The sequence below is a fragment of the Centropristis striata genome, chromosome 22 (assembly GCF_030273125.1).
Source record: "Centropristis striata isolate RG_2023a ecotype Rhode Island chromosome 22, C.striata_1.0, whole genome shotgun sequence".
Classification (NCBI taxonomy): Eukaryota; Metazoa; Chordata; class Actinopteri; order Perciformes; family Serranidae; genus Centropristis; species Centropristis striata.
This window is the reverse complement of record NC_081538.1, coordinates 4,265,546-4,283,372: the sequence shown is the minus strand read 5'-3', so window position 1 is coordinate 4,283,372 and position 17,827 is coordinate 4,265,546. Positions and strand designations below refer to the sequence as shown.

At 40.8% G+C, this 17,827-nt stretch overlaps 1 protein-coding gene across 1 annotated transcript in view; it reads right to left on the bottom strand.

The window, feature by feature from the left end:
- Nucleotides 1–17,827, bottom strand: part of plxna4 (plexin A4) — a 252,872-nt gene that overhangs the window by 80,542 nt on the left and 154,503 nt on the right. The window contains exon 5 of the mRNA XM_059325536.1: nucleotides 6,817–6,917. Coding sequence (XP_059181519.1) covers nucleotides 6,817–6,917 — 101 coding nt within the window. The remainder of the gene's footprint in view (nucleotides 1–6,816; nucleotides 6,918–17,827) is intronic.

Below are 17,827 nucleotides of genomic sequence, written 5' to 3'. Positions count from 1 at the left end.
TATTTACATTGTAGATTCTCACTGAAGGCATCAAAACTATGAATGAACACATATGGAATTATGTACTTAACAAAAAAAGTGTGAAATAACTGAAAACATGTCTTGTATTTTAGATTCCTCAAAGTAACCACCCTTTGCTTACTAGAATATAAGACATGTTTTCAGTTATTTCACACTTTTTTGTTAAGTACATAATTCCACATGTGTTCATTAATAATTTTGATGAATTTACAATGTCAATAGTCATGAAAATAAAGGAAAAACATTGAATGAGAAGGTGTGTCCAAACTTTTGGCCTGTACTGTATAAATAAATAGACCCACACTGTGAGTGGATTCAGTGAAACACAGACACACATAAATATGTGCGGACACACAAGAATGTAGTGTGTGATTAGCCTGCTGGAGATGGAGTGTGATTTGAATGATAGTGAAGAGAGGAAGAGGTTAGGAGCGAAAGAAGAAAGAAAAAGTGAGAAAGAGAAAATGATTTCAGCACTCTGAGATTATTACCCCTATCTCAGCCAAAAGCAAAGATTGAGATATGTCAAACCAATTATTAATGTGAAGATACTCCAACATTAGCACCACTTGTTCCAAATTGACACCGATATCACAGAGTAATGTGAGATATTCTCAACATCCATGCCAAATATGATGACATTCCTTTTGACAATGCTACTTCTCCAAATATGGTTTCCAATCTGTCTCGCTGTCACGCATGACAGGCACGTTGACAGCCTAGTTAACCACTTGCAAAACTGACAGCTGACAGAATGGCATTAGGGGAGGTAACATATCCATAACGTAGCTGTAACATATCTGGCATATTGGCTCATTGCAGAAATGCCTCTTCCTTACTTAGATGAGTTGGATTGTGGATGGAAACCACAAAGAAAAAAAGTTATATGCCAACAAACAAAAACAGTAAGACAGAAAACCGTGGAGTTTTGCTGAATGGAGCACATAATAGCCAAGTTTTGTGAAGCATAAGCTGTTTTCCTCATATTAACTTTCTCATATGAAGAAATCACATGTAGCACACAACAGGGGATCGTCTGTGACATGTTCTCAAATGCTGGAAATGTACTTTGGTAGAGCACACAGGAGGCAGGATATGATTGAAAAAGTACAATTTGGAAATTGCAGTGTTTTGTAAATGTAGCCAGCTAGGAAACTAACTCTCTTGCTGTCCTTGAATTTGTCTTTTGGCCCTCTCATTGTCTCTCCTGTTAGACATTTTCATTAGCATTTTTGTGTAAATGATCCTTCTTCTTCAGCCTCTGATGTTTGTATTCTTCTGGTTTGGCTCGAGTTGCAAGACAGAAAACTCATCAAAACGCCCACTCATTCACTCACTGTAAATTCTCCAGGCAATGACCTGCTCTTTTCACACTTGGGCTTAACCGGACATTGCCTGTACGAAAAAGCTGGCAGGATAAAGTCAGTTTAATATCTGATCCAACTGATTCAAGCATTTGATCTCTCACATGCAGCTCCTCTAGGTTGCAGTGCATGTGTAAAACTGGCTATAGAAAACTGACTTTAAAGTGGCTTTAGCATAATGCACGACGACTGATTTATTAATACTAGCCTTACTTGGTCTTTTCATTTATCCCACAACTACAATGTTATAATGAAATATGCTAACTATAATTATTTTAGCTATATATTGTGTTTAAATACTTGGGTGTAAAATAAATAATGCATATGCAGAACATGAGCCTGTATGTATTTATGCTTGCAACTGTACATAGGCCCACAGTTTGCTCTTTACAAAGTCTTTTACAGCTATTCCCCTGTGGTAGACAGAGACATCCAAAGTCAGTGGTAAAGGAGCTGAAAGAAGGGGAATGATAAAAAAAAGGGGGGGGGGAGGGAAGGGCGGCTGATATGAGTGAAAACTTTCCTTTCACCTGCCAAGCTAGACAGGCATTAGCATAAGTCGTGCATCTCAGCAGAAGAGAGTGTGAGTTTGATAAGCGAAGACAGTCGGGTTGACAGGTGAGGCTTCAGGTTTAGGGCTAACTGCAGGGGGGAATCTGACGCAAAATTTCCCCAGTGGGCTTGAAAAAAAATATATCGGGGGTATATAGGGTTTTATAGAGTTTATAGGATGAAGAAGAGCATGTGTCTATAAATGGGGACATTTGCCTTTGTAGATGAGGGGTCAGTGTTTGTCAAGGACAATGACTGCTATCACATGCACACACACACATGCACGCACAGTCGCACACACGCACACATGCACAGGTGCACTATCCACTCCTGTTGATTTCTTCCCCTGTACTATTGATTGCCTTTCTCCTCTTCCCCTGGTGTTCTCTCTAACAGCTCCTCTCACCGATCTATAGAGTAAATAAAGGCAATGCTGATAGGGAAAGGGAAAGAGAGAGAGAGAGAGAGAGCATGTGTGTGTGTGTGAGAGAGAGAGAAAGTGAGAGAAAGAGAGTGCTTGCAATTCTGTTTGCTCTCAGACCAGTGGGGTGATTTCAAGGTTGATTGGGAACAACAAACTATCTGGAAGAACACTTTGAAGATGAACTGCATGCTATCCTTCCACTCAACAGCCCTCCTTCCAGCACAAAGTAAGTGTGAGAGAGAGTGTGTGAATTATAAGAGTTCCTTGTGTTTTAGCGCTTTCTTTTTTTGCTATATGTTATTAAAGATGCATTGTTTAAGCCTTTGGTGTACTAGGCAGGGTGCCCGTTTTCACATTTTTATTCTTTGTGGAAACATGTTTAACCTTGGCCAAGCCAGGGAAAGCCTTTGCATTGCACTGAATTTGAACAAAACTATACTCCATTATAATTCACAACACATATCTGTTGTCGCTTTTCTCCACAGCACTGCAGACTGACCCTGTGGGCTTTCAGCATCAAAATGCTGTCATTCACTTATGGATGCTCATTCATTGGTTTTCCCTTTGGCTGCACTCTGTGATGGCAGGTTCATCAATTCAAGCTATGACTAAGACAGAGCCTTCGCCAATCACACAACCGGAGGCATGCATGAGAGAATCTGGAGCTGCTTGTTTATCAAGCATTACTGTGGTAAAAGTGCAAATGCACTCAGTGTACAAGTCGATGGAGGAATCTTGGAAGCGGTACAAGTTCTTGTCGTTTTGCTGTTATTCTATAACTCCCACTTTAAGAGGCTCTGATGTCCATAAAATAAGGGTACACGATTTTGAGTAAACTACTATTCCTCTCCTTTGATATCCACCCTCTTATCAATACTATTTTCAGGTGTCTTTCATTCTGAGCCACTTTTATAGTAACACAAATAAAAAATGTTATTCTGCCAAGATACTCAAGTGTATGTGAGGATAAACTAGAGGACAAACAATGAACATTGTCGTCCTCTCAATATAAAATAGTTCGGCTTAGGATGAATAACTTGCATTAAAGCCACGATGCCTCTAGAGAAGGACTTTGGGTCACATATGTGTGTGTATGCCTGTTTGTGTGTGTCGGACCTCCAAGGACAAACTTAATGCATTGTTGATTCACAGTCACACCTTACAAGATTATACTTCCTTTTAAAAACTTTCTTTATCCTTCAGCACATTGAAATTGAATGCTGCAAACCTTTTAAAAGCATTATGTCCAGCACAATGCGTGCTTGACACATAAAGTTTGTTGCTTCCAGAGACTAAAAATATGGTTAAAGTGGAGGTGATAAACTTTAAAATTCTGACGTATTCTGAAAAATAAGAACTTGTGTTCTGAATGCATTTCCTTTTATATTTTCACTGAAATTGCCCATGTTTCTGCATGGACCTTTATAGTTGATTTTTGCAGGACCATCTGAAATTTTCTCTATCAGGCTGTGAGTCAGGCCTTTTAATGGCCTTGCACTACTACTGACTTCACGAGTGTCATCAAATAAAGGTGGCATGGGGATGGGATGGAGAGATATAGTATATAGACACTATCTGGGCCATTTACTTGCTTTGGGACCAACAAAGCATAAATTCTGAAGCCCTGTTATCTCAGAGTGTGTTTTTATTGGTCTCAAGACAGCTAATTATCTTATAACCATCCTCAAGAGAGCAAGCAAAACTGACCTGTAGGGAAAGGGGACATGTTTATGGCGTGTTTGTCGTATGTATCTGCACATTTGCATATAGGGGACTTGCACAACCAGTTCACATCCAGTATAGCATTCATTAAAAAGCCTGCACACTGAATTTTATCGATATTAAATCAAATTTGTGGAAGAGTTGAAGAAAATAGGGAGGAGAAAAGGTACTGAAAATTCTAATATTTTGCTCTGAAGAGGGAAATGCAAAAATCACCCCCCACTGTTTTAAAAAAAGTCAATGAAAAAAAGACAATGTTTGCATTATTAAAACCTGTATAACACTTTTTTAGCCAATTGCGAAAAAGAGTGGTTATGGTAAGTCTTATCTATTGTAAATTCCAGGTCAAATTTTAGATTTTAAACATAATAAAATGGGATATTATCTAAAAGTTTTGATAATAATTAATAATATAATAGTAATAGTAGGCTACGTAATAAAACATAATGTGATAATTTGCAAATCATCTTTTCCCAACATATATTTTATGTTCAAACTGGTAAACTCTTGTTTTTACAAATATACACTTTGAAATTGATGCATTCTGTTTTGCGTCCAAACTCTTTTGGACTCAGGATTGTAAGAGGGCACAGAGCAGGTGAACAGGAGCATTTATAGCAGGAGCATTGAATCCTGCCTGCCCTGTGGTAGAGGTGCCGCTCAGGGGGGCTTCAGTTACACCAAGACCACGTTAAGAATTCAAAAGCTGGGGGACGGGGAGCGATGAGGAGGAGGGACTTGGGGAAAGGTACACCTGTGGTCGATCAATCTCACTGGGTTGTGAATTTGATGTGGGTTTGTGTGTCTGTGTGCTTGATGGGTGAAAAAGAGGCGAAAGTGTGCGTATATAGTGCACGCAGACACACAAAACACACCTGTAATCTCCCTTTCTGCCCTTGTGATGGTCAAACACCTAGACACCCGAGATCGACTAAAGTGGCATTTTGGTTATTTTCTCTCTCTCTCTCTCCGGGCGCTATTCTCGTTTTGGCGACTTGACACTAATTCCCCAGAAAGAAAGGTGTGTGTGTCTGTGTGTGTGTGTGTGTGTGTGTGTGCCCGTGCCATTGTGCGTATGTGAGTGAAGAGAGGGGGTGAGCTGAGGTGAGCCGATTCTATCAGGCTAAATGTGACAGGCCAATCTGTGGCCACCCATTTGCTCTGACTGGGAGGATGTCCAGGGTGTTAATGGGCCTGTTCACACACATACACACACAGAAACAAACATGCACTTTCATGTGGACCAAATTCACAAACAGTCGCACATACTTATAATTTGATTTAAATTGCAAGCACATTCCAAAAAGCTAATCACTGATAGCCGTTAATTTATTGTTTGCATTGATTCTGCTACTTTGCCTGTAGACGCATTTTTATATTAAATGATCAGCTAGAATACGCCATATGGTTGATTCATATAATACTTGTATGATAAATAAGTATGGAGTGTTTATAGATGAAGTTTGGAGTTTGGGATAAACATGAAATCTGGACTGATGCATTACCCATTTGTGCATGTGTGACTTTGCCTCTAACCTCTGGTTGGTGACCCATAACCCATCAGAGTGTGTCCTCTGTCTGCTAATGCACTTTCCACCCTGGAGACCTCGAACACATTCATCCTCCATTTCTCCTTCCTTCACTCTGCTGCACACAAACTTACTTTTTTTTCTCTCTCACTAAGTCCCTTTTCAGATCCGTCAATTTATCACATTTTATCTTTTCACAGCTCTTCTCTCTTTTAAGGTTTGCATCCAGGATAACCATCCTGATATCTTCTTCTTTTTATTTTTCTCAGAATTAACTAGTCTATTCGCTCATTTTGTCATCTCCCTATTCATTTATTATTCCTCAATCTACCTGTCACTCTCCTCGTCTGTCCATTTCTGGGTTTTAGCGTGTGTATTCCTGTCACACTCACAGCACTCACCATGTCTTCGGTGCCAGCAGGGATCAAGGTGCTAAATGTACAAAGTCTCACACACATACACACGTACAAATATACACACACACTACCCAAGGGCTACCACCAACACAAGAAACCAATTTTCAATTTACAGTGGAGTGGGAAATCTTCCTGCCCCCAGCAAGCACTATCTCTCACTCCAATCTTGAGGGACAAGGGTCTGACAGCAGCTGGGTTGTGTGTGAATATGTGTGTATCTGTGTGTGCATGTGAAAGAGAAATACACAAGTTTACAGGTAAAGCAAGACGCAGATCTCATTCAACGGTTTCCAGTTTGGTTACAATAACAGAAGCTATCACTCTTCTCGTGTCAACTCCTGAAGTTTGGAGCTTTGCCCATCAGAGGCCTGGCGCTGCCCGCCACTGTCTGTGCTCTCACCAGGCTCTGGTTTCAGGGCTGGTAAACAATGCCAGTGGGTTGGTTTGGTAATGGATCTAAAGGGGCCGCTGGCATAAGGCCGAGCCCCAGGAAGGCAATCTGAGACTTGGCCTGGGTTGGCTAGAGGAGTCCCTGAATGCTCAAGTGCTGCAAGGGATGGAGTGCTGGGCATGGGCCCAGGCGTCATGGAGGTAGGGGAGGCTAACAACTCAAACACAACCACCCCCCAGACTGCTTGGCTAGTATGTTTGAGATCCTGTGAATGAATCGGGAAGTTAGAAAGAAGTGTTTGTGTGCCTGAAAAGTGACAAAGAGAAACACAGATGTACGTGTGTGTTTGAATAGGAGTGTGTGCGTGCATGTCCATGACAGATCTGACAGTACTCACATGTTGTGGAGGACACACCAGCCACAGTGGGGATCTCCAGAACCGAGACATTCACTGCAGGTTGAGTACTGACCGCAGGCCTCCACTGGCACCCTCGACAGCTGCAGAGAAACAAACAGGAATGATTAAATATAGCGGAGAGTAATTCACAGTTCACATTTTTGTATTGATGAACAATGGGAAGATAATAAACAAACATATTAAAATGAAACATTATTAGAAAAAGAGAGAGAATGTGACAGAAAAGAAATGCATGTTTTAAGGAATCTAAGAGCTGCAGTGTTTACAGTGGTAGAATAAGTATTCAGATACTTTTTATTTATTGTTATAAAAGTACTAACACCACACTGTGAAAACACAAGTATAATCAGTTAAATGTACTTGAGGTATTAAAGGTAAAAGTACTCATTGTGCAGTAAAATGTGTCTTGTCAGTGTTTTGCTCTTATAAATAATTTTGTTTTGATTAATATTACAGCTGCATAACATTTATGTTGTATTTACTGCTGCAAATGTTTAAGGTTGTGTTTATTTTACCCGTTATATACTTGTGGTTAGTTTAACCTACAGCAAAGAGAGTCATTGTGTAAATGTACCTGGTTACATTCCACCACTGAGTGTTTAGGTGTGTCAGGGTAGGAATTTGAATGTGATGATAATATCTCTGCATGGTTGCTTCAGATATGTGTGTGTGTGTGTGTGTGTGTGTGTGTGTAAGAGAGAGAGAGAGGATGAAGTTATGTTACAAAATGAATGGATTAAGGGCATCAAAATACCAGTTTCAATTACTTGCCAACTTATAAAAAACCTCCTCAGGTTAGACAAGCATAATGAATTTCTGTTTCATGTATGCCAGTTATGGCTTACAGGTAACACAAAACCTCAAAAAGAGAGTGGAAAAAAAGTGCACAGACAGGGTGAAGCGTTGGATGATGGTCCATTTTATGCTTCCTTACAAGTGCTGCATCTAATCTGCTAGAAATGCTGCAGAGTATTTCAGACGACCTCTAAAGAGTAGCCATCAACTTGTTGCCATCAGATACTGTATGTGTGGGTGGAGAGGTGAACAGTGATAGCTGCACCCGTTACTTAACATATCTAAATTTACTGTTTGCATCATAAATGACTCAGACAAAAACCACATTATTACCGGTAATGTTTAACAAAGCTGTAAACTGTCTCAATCAGACAGGCTGTGGTGCAAGCTTTCTTAATTTTCCTTTATTTTGTATGAACAGTCACATAAAATCTACCCATCTTGAGCTAAATACAAACAAACTGCATAAACAAACTACTCTGTTAAGTGAGAATATAAAGTATGTTGTATAAGCACTAATTTTCATTAAATGTAAGCGTCTGACAGTTTCCATCTTTCCCCAGTGGCTCCATATGGGAAACTTGGCCACTTGGGAGAGCAGTCCCTCTATTATGATATATAGCCCTGCCAATTCAAACTGGCATTGACTGGCACTGATTGGCATGGGCCTTGAGTGACCGAGCACAAGGGGCAAAGCTGAGGTAGATCTCAGCCGTCCCCTCCTCTTGTCACCATGGTAACAGCACGGTGCAATAATAGGTGTTGCTGGCACTTTTGATTAATGAGCCGTCATTGGTGGATGACCGCTGTCACTCACGCTGCTCACCCATGACAGCCGGGAAAGAGAGACGACATCATCAGTGTGGGGCTAGTATTGGGTTATTATGAGGGTAAAGCTCTGTGTGTGTGTTTGTTGTGTTTGTGTGTCTGCACACTGCAAATTCAGTCTTGAAATACAAGTTTTAGATCAAAGCAGACAAATATATAAACACCAACACCTCTCCTATGAAGTAGCCAGACATACAGACTTTATATTTTGTTGTCTTGTACCTCTTAATGGTCATTTTGATTCTCTTTTTGGTCTCTATGCAGGTGTTTTGCATCTATTTGTAGTCCTTTTGGTCTCTTTGTAGTCTTTTTGTGTCTCCTTGTATTATTTGTCTTTCTTTGTGGTCATTATTCCTGGTTGGCATGTGTGTCTTGAGTGAAATTTTGTAGGTGAAGGCTAGGGGGGGCCCTCTAACACTTTAGGCCCACGTGCCTGTGCCCAGTAGGCCAGTTCAGTATTCCATCCATGAGTATGTTGAACAAATGTTTCCTCATGATATCTTTAAATCAAGATTCTAAAATCCAACTTTAACACAAAAACATCAAGAGCCTCTTCCAAAGGAAGTTAACCAAAAAAAAGTCAGGCCTTTTTTTCCTCTTTTGAAATTAAAAAATTAAAAATTAGTATGACTCATTTTCGGTTGATTCAGTTCAACTAAGCAAATTTAGCATAGTTCCCAGCATTGGTTGCCATAGTAACAGAGGTTGAACTATGACGCATTTTCTTTATGGAACCAAGTCAACTGAAAATGAGTCAGACTAATTGCAATAAGCCTGGTTTGTTTTGTGAACTAAGCTTTTGTGCAACAGGCTCTCTTTTTAACTATAAGTACATTTTGATGCTAATACTTTCCGACTTTTACTTTTAGTGGAGTCATTTTCACAGTGTGGCACTAGGGCTTTCACTTAAGTGAGGGTTCTGAATACTATTTCCACCACTGACTATCACTGTATAAAAATAGTAATACTGTTACTGACGAACCACTTATCTTAGTTGTACTTACAAAATCCGCCGGGCAAGCATTTACAAGCTGATGATCGCACATCTACACTATTTATCCCCTTTATCTATAACAGTTGCCTCACATGGAATTGTAAAGATACAGTACTTCAAGGGTCAGAATTTGCAATAAACACCTGTGCAGCTTTCTGGAGATGTGGAACTAGTTTGCTGCTTAAAGACACTACAGCATTTATGATGGGCACTGATGTAACCTGTGTAATTTTCAAATCTCTTCACAATGTGATGCTGAGGATCAAATTCTTTTGCATACTGGCCTCTCTTTATACCTCTGGATATAAGTGATGCAATTATGCATGTCTTCGTAGCACATTTTACTGACTAAATTCCATATTTGAGGGTATAAAAGGACCATAATTAAACCATCCAATGTAGGGCATGACTGAATGTAACAAGAGATCAGAAACGCCTATGCGTAGTGGAATCTCTACAGTGCAGCCTGGCACCGACGGCGCTTCTCTCTGTTGGACGCGCAGACTATCACACAGCACATCTCTGCCTGACAGTCTCTCTCTCTCTCTCTCAAATAAAGAATCACCAAGTCAATGCTACAATTTTGCACACACTCGCTGTGGAAGTCATATTTCAACATGTTCACACAGATGTATGTGAGCTAATAAGGCACACATATACTATCACTGAAGTCAGACACTGACACGATGAAGATACTCACTTAAAACACGCTACTACATCATTCTCTCTCGCTCTCTACATTTATGTGTCTTCTGTGTATCTCTACAAGTACTATAAATAGCCTACTCAAGCAGACATGTGCACGCACACACTGACACAGATTCACACAGAGCTGAATAAATTCAGAGGGGGTGTATCTCCTTGTCAAAGTCAAGTGGAATCCTGCGTGCTAGTACAGATTAAAAACAATACAAGTGAACCTTTATGTGTTAAGCGTATCTATATGTGTGTGTGTGGGGGGGGGGGGGGGATCCACTGGTATGTTTAGCCCTATTGAGGTGTATTTGCATTAGGTAGATAAAGGGAATGAGTTTGAGATGAAATCGGAGAGATAGTGTTGCAAGTGTGTGTGCAAACTCAACACGGATCCTCGTTGCATCTCACATGATAGATTCCCTCCCTCCCTGTCACTCAACAGAGCCTGCTCCCGCCTCCCGAGATCCAATGCTGCTTCAGACCACTGCCAGCCAAATAACCTGGTAGTCACTGAAGAGAGAAGCCATTGTGTTAGCCTATGGAGGGATTGCAGCTGCCAAAGCCTTATCACGAGAGTGTATGAACCACAATCTCCCTGCATGCGTGTGTGTGTTTATGTAATCTACGTAGCCATGTCACCGCATCGAGTGGTTTGTCACCTCGTGATCTGCCATAAAAGCCAAGCACCCACACAGAACTGTAGCAAACAATGCCACCATATCTGAACGCTTTATAATTTAACACTTCATCGGTGGCAGATATGCCGATACACACACCACCCACGTGTACACACACGTACACAAACACACTCGGATTTAGACTTTGTAGAATGGAAGGGGCCTCCTGATGCCTATCGAGGCCTCAGATGCCTGCATCAGGGGAAATGGTTTTCTCAACAGATAAAACACACACACACACACACACACACACACACAAAGACAAACACATTCAGAGCCCAGCAGAAGCGATGGGTGCCAATGTGAATCCTCTGTTCCAGAGCGCCGATCATGATATCATTCATTCTCCCTCTGTCTGTCTGTCTTTCTCTGTCACTCAGACGCTCTGAGGTGTGTAAGATCATACATTCATCATCTCTCCAAAGCCTCCGTTCTCTATCTGGCACACACACACACACACACACGCACACACTCGAGCAGGCAACACTTTTGTCCCCTCTTTTATCAAAAAAAATTGAGGGATTTGGTGGCTAAACGACCCAATGCACCCCTTGTCTCTCTCATCTCGATATCACATTCATTTCATGCAATCTTCTTCGTGGGCTTTGCCTGAGAGGCGGCCATTACGGCTCACTGTCTCTTCACTATGGCTGGGCTATCATATCAGCAGGGATAAATACAAAGGATGGGGTGCATGGCATTTATAATTCCCTCCTGTTTCAGGTGAGCAAATGACAGCCATTACACCCTGCACTCTCCCTCCTTTCACAATAGGGAGAGATGGAAGCTGCAGAATATAATCACGCTTTTAAAAAAGGCCAAGATCACAGAAGTACTTGATGCCTTAATGTGTGGGGGGAGAGATGAAGACGCACTTCATCATTTGCTGTAGCGACACAATGGCATTAAATTATATATACACTATATATATATACATATATATATATATATATAGTAAAGTGTGTGTGTCTGTTGTATCTTATGTGTGTCAAAGGAAAAGAGGATGAAAAGTCTTTGCTGCAAGTGTATTCATAATTTCCACTTAGAGATCGTCATCATTACACAGAGGAGATGATAAAACTTGACTTTGTTTTTCTTTCCCCTCCTCTTTTCTCTCTCCGGTGCCTTACATAATGCCAGGGGCCTTGGAGTCAACCTGCAGTGGGAAAGTGATCATTTAATAAATCTGCAGTGACTTTTATTATTAACTAATTCCTCTGCTTCATCTCTTTCCCTCTCTTTATCCTACTCTTTTCCCTCCTCTTTCTCCTCCACTTGTAATTAAACAGGGATTCCACCTGCAGCTAAACTCCACCACTCCAAATGAACAGAGAGGGAAATTAAAGTGATAGCCCAATCCTGCATTACAGCCTGTAGGGCACACTGAACTTCTCTTATCTTTTCTCTTCGTCCCCCAGGCTAGCTCCGTCTTTTTCTCCTTCCCTGGTGAGACTTTGTTCATTAGTTTGCCACAATGCTGGCGGTGCATCATTACTATTATTGGCCGGTGAGCAGGAATTAATAAAAAAAAATGATTTGGCTAAATGTATGTAATGTGACGTTATTTGGTCATTTTTTTAATAATACATTGTAAGTTACTAATGTTGTGTGCATGTGACAGAGACAAATTGCTGCTTATGACAGTGTCTCCAATTAACTAGCATCAAGTTATGCAGATGACTGCGAGTGAATCAGTCAAAATCATTAAACGCTATGATAAAGTGAAATCAATATTCATATTCATGACAGTGGATAGGAATAATAATTCCTGACCTCCATATTTCAATCAAACTTCAACCATGTGTAGATGATCCTTCAGTTAATATAAAGCACGCTGTATGATGTATTTTTATTTATTTTCCTTCATCTTTTCTTTCAGGGAAAATCAATCAAACTGGTGTTGAGTTGTTTTGCTAAAATGTCTGGATTTTTCTTTTTACAATCTATGTTTTTTATTTGTCTTCTCAAAGGAATATCAATCAAACTGGCGTTGGTTAATTCATTTTAGGAATGGATTTTATCTGTTTTTATAAATGAACTCTTCATATACAGTCTCTCTTTCCAGGGCATTATCAGTGTTTGTTTATTACCAGTGGTAAAATAACAATTTTTCTCAGCTTCACCTCTCAATTTCTGCTCCGTCTCTTATCCTCTTCTCTATCTATCTATCACAGAATATCTATTCATACTGTCATTTATTCCTTCATTCATTTACTGGTGCCGTTCTCTCTTTCTTGTCCTCTTATGTCCCACCTCTCTCCTCTCCAGCTGGATGGCGGACAGATTGACGTGGGAGTCAAATGAAGCGAGGGACACATCAACGACCCGCTGCCTCGTCACAGCTGACGCGCCACTCAATCCGTCAACCACCAACCAACGGTATTATATCATAAACTCAGTTAACAGAGCGGGCCAGTGGCTGCAAGTGCAATATTGTTTTCATTTGAGGTTCTCGGAGGTCAAATGAGAAAGCCATCCATTGCGCTGTCAGGATTGTCAGCGCATGACAAACGACTCGGATACAATCAATCATTTTCACTTATCTTTCCATTCCAAAGTCGGTAAGGCCCCCCGTACACAAAAAAAGCAGTTAAACAAGCTGCAGGCGGTTTACTAATAACAGTTTACAGATTAGAATTTTCTGCATGAGGCATGCTCTGCTATATTTTCACCATCTGTCATCTTCGCTATGTCTGTTCCTCCCAAATAGGCAACAAAAAGCAGAAGCATGCTAAGCTCAGCACCAATAAATTCATACAGCAGAAGTTGCCCTAATCATGCTAATGTTGTCCCATTACATTGTCAGTCCTCGGTGCAAGAACCATGCTGAAGACATGATGGATGTCAAACTAAAGTGCACTTGAGGTGTGGTGTAAGGTCTGACCCTTCAGTGCACAAACAGGATTTGCATTTAGCCTGTTATGCCATTTCTCCCATTGACAGGTGCTAGAAGGGCAGCCACACACACACATGCACAGACAGCGGCTAATTTTGCACAGGCTGCCTCCTCTTGCCCTGGGGCATAGCCTGGGTAAAAATAAGGCATGTATTACGCAGACAGAGTGCACAGTTTGGACTGTTTCCAGCAGCCAAGAAGAAGAGGCTGATGATGACTCACATGAGTGACAAATTTTATAAAGCGCCTGTCTGTTATACAGTATAATAAGGCTTATGGATTCAGAACTATCTGCAGCAGCGAGAGAACACAAGATTCTAAAGTATACTGCAAACCAGCAGGAGAGAAAGAGAGAGAAGACAAAGGTAAAGCTTCAAACGGGACTTTGAGTGAGCCAAGAGTTCTCTCCAACCTTGTCTGCCCCACTTCGTTGACATTTTTCAGAAGTGTGTCAGGCAGCGATGACTGCAACACATCAGCTCTGTTCACTTACCTTGTTAGACCACGAAAGCCTGCAGCTAAACTGGGACACAACATAATATGCACATCTAAACACCTTCATAACTCACAGCCACTCGCAAGAAGGGGTGAGGAAGCCACACTGTAAGAGATGCGGTGAAAAAAAGTTTCCCGCTGATAGAAATTAAAGGATGCTGGCATTAAAAATCTTTGATGAGATGCGAAGACGCGATACTTCCACAAATTAGCTTGTCGGATTTCCCTCAGGGGTTTCGAAACAGGAAGAAAAAAAAAGCATTTGACTTTGAACGATCTCACCCCACTATAGCACACATTTTCAATAATTCACACTTACAGATCTGGATTTGCTACACTGGATATAAATAATTTAGCATCATGAGTGTGGCAGTTGCAGCACTTTGGAGCAACAGTTTATGTGCAGGATGTAAAAACCTTGGTTTATTTTGAAAATTACTTACACGAGAACCCCATGTAGGAACATACTGGTGGAAGATAACCACTGAGTGAGTGAACAGTTGGTGGCAGGATAAGTTGATGTGTTTGCTAGGTTGCTGGAGGGTAATGGTACGGCTATGGGAGCATTGGAGGATAGATTGGATGACTAAGACACAACAAAAACAGCTTGAGCCGCTCCCAAATGCCCTGGAACCCCTGTCAAGTCACACAGCCCTGCCAGCTGCTGAGTAATGTACTGTGCTATCAAAATCAGACTTCTTCAAATTACATTCTCATGATCGGGCCAGGAGATGCAGTTGTGTAAACGGTGCTACTGTAGATTCCAACAAGAACTACATACAGTTAGTTCTGCAAACTCATGGGTGTTTAATGTAAATAGATGACTATACAATGTATCTGGTTCATTTTGAGATTTTTTTGTCTACTTTCCCCCCCAAAAAGGTAACAGATGAAGTAGGGATGCATTATTGTAGAATCTTAATTTTGGTAATGCAGTAGTGATGCATTTTGAAAGATGCCTTTTTAATTCTTTAATCAATAAATCAAGGTCTTTTTTATCATAATGTTTGCTATTTAAGAATATAAATCTTAATATTTCTTTTAATCTTGCAAGAGAAAATACATTTTCTTCCAATGTGTGTGTGTGTGTATATATATATATATATATATATATATATATATATATATATATACACTCAATCTCAATTCTCAAGATTTGATTTTGAATATTGAATATTGTCATTTTATTCAAACCCTTGATTCTTTGCATAGGATCGCTAACTGCAGATCTACTTCAATCTGCTGCACAAAGGCAGAGTGGCAAATTATTATTAATATATGAAAGCCTGTCTGAGGTCATGAGTTTTTTATGTTTTGAAAAGTTATATCAACTGATTCTAATAATGTTACCACACAAAGGCAAGCCTACACAAAGGCTGAAATTGCATAAATAAAAACAAATCTTTTCGTTTTTCTCAGTGACTTAAATGATTGAAGTGACTGAATAACAAAATGGCTGTCAACTATATAACATTGGTAGGGACGGACTTCATCATCATCATCATCTGCCTTACACCCTACTGGGGTATAGGCCGTCGACAAGGGACCTCCAGAGTTCGCGGTCACTGGCGTTCTTTTCTATCTGCGACCAGGTGCCTCCCAGTCTCTTTGTGTCTGCCTGTAGGTCCCGGCGCCAGGTGTTTTTAGGACGTCCTCTGCTTCTCTTTCCTTGAGGGTTCCAGGTCAGAGCCTGTCTGCTGGTGTTTGGCACTGGTTTGCGTAATGTGTGCCAGATCCATCGCCATCTTCTTCGTCCAATTTCGTCTGCTGCTGGGGGTTGTTTTGTTCTTGTCCACAGATCTTTGTTGCTGACGGACTTACTGCCTTTTTATTCTTCAGAAACTACTCAATAAAAAAAATTTAACATAAGCGCTGGCATTTGAGATTTGTGTGGAGGATTACACACATAGGCCAACAGGATTTGGAGTTGAGGGTTCAGTGTCTTGCTCAACATCACAGTCTTTGCCCATGTGGGGCCTTGAACAGACAAACCTCTGGTAACTAAGCCAAGTACCCAAAACCTGAGCTTCTGCCGACCCCCAAAGATAATGATCCAGAAGTAACCCGTTCTCTAAAAGCTACGAACGGTTCGTATTCTGCAGCTCATGCAATAACCCTTGTGTTAACGTCCCTTCCTACTGTTGACTTCAATCACTGTTCATCACTTCAGGGGAGTTTTTTTTCCCCTCCACAAAAACTTTATAGCTCCAATTAAAAATGAACGCTTTGTTAGTGCGTGATTTGTACTTTTTAATTTACATACAGAACTAGCGGTGAAATGATCCCCCGCACTCCGCCGACACCTCCTCATTCATTCTACCCAGATGTCCTCATTGTGGTTGACAGATGAACCAGTGTTAACAGGATAGTAACATAGTAGTGAAGAACAGCGGCAGCTCACATTAACAGTGGGATTGACCTGCCCCTGTCACTCAAACACCAACCCTAACATCCATAATCACAGCCCATTCTATAATCTGACTGTCCTCTTTATAGCAGAACATCTATTTAACCCACTAATAAGATGACTCGGGTGTGTATGTGAGGGAGATACAGAGGGAGAGAAAGAGGGAGAGAGATCCAATTAGGGGACAGCCAATCACCGGATTAATGAGAGAGTAGGGATGACAGATTACTCTGCTGGGGAGGAATGGCGAAAAAATGGAGGATTGGGGGGATGGCGTGGAGTAAAAATGACAAAGGGTAGCGAGAGAGGGTTAGAAATGGAATAAAGATAAAGAGAGAGGAGATGAAGAAGAGGAACAAGGAACACAAAGGGCTGAATCCTCATTCGCTTTACAAATCCCCTTAGAAATGAATAGAGGTTGGAGCAGCAGAAATCTATAATCCTGAAAGAAAAACAAACCTAACAAAGAGGACACAGTCACAGGATGGAGGAATGAAGGATGGGAGAGAAATGAAATGAAGGATGAGAGAAATACAATGACTGGGATGCGGAGAGCATTTTATGCAGTACAGGATACTGCATGGGTATGTGTGTTTGTGTAGCTTTCTTCTCTAATGAGTGTATAATGTGACAAAGACAAGCGGCGTACAGCGTGACTCTCAGCATGATGCCCCTGCCTGGAGCTGGGTTTCACTTCTCTGTCAAGGTGTTTCACTGGTCCTACCACAGTGTAATTTATTGTCTTGGCACTTATTCTATATATAAATCCCAGATTGATGTGTCTTTCGGTCCTAATAGGTGAAAAGTAAGTGTTTACATTCTTTTATTTTGTGATAAAAAGTGATGATGCAGTGAAAAAGGCTTACCTAACGAAATTGCAAAATACGAATTGGTCTACTGATAAAGAAAAAAAATAACTGAGCCAGGGAATCATAGCCAAAGAAATCATGTTTACTGTCTATAATTCACTTTTTGATGGAGAGCCATGATTGCAGCGAGGACAAGCTCTGCATTTGTTTACCGTTAATGAAAAGGAGAAGATTATGCAGCCTTTTCGCAACTTTGTCCAAGTTGTTAAGTAACAACAGCAACATCAGAAATACAGCTCGGAAAAAAATGAAGAGACCACTCTCACAAATGTTTCTTAAATCAGCATCTCTACGGCATCTATGGCAGCCAGTCCAATCCAAGCCTCCTCATTC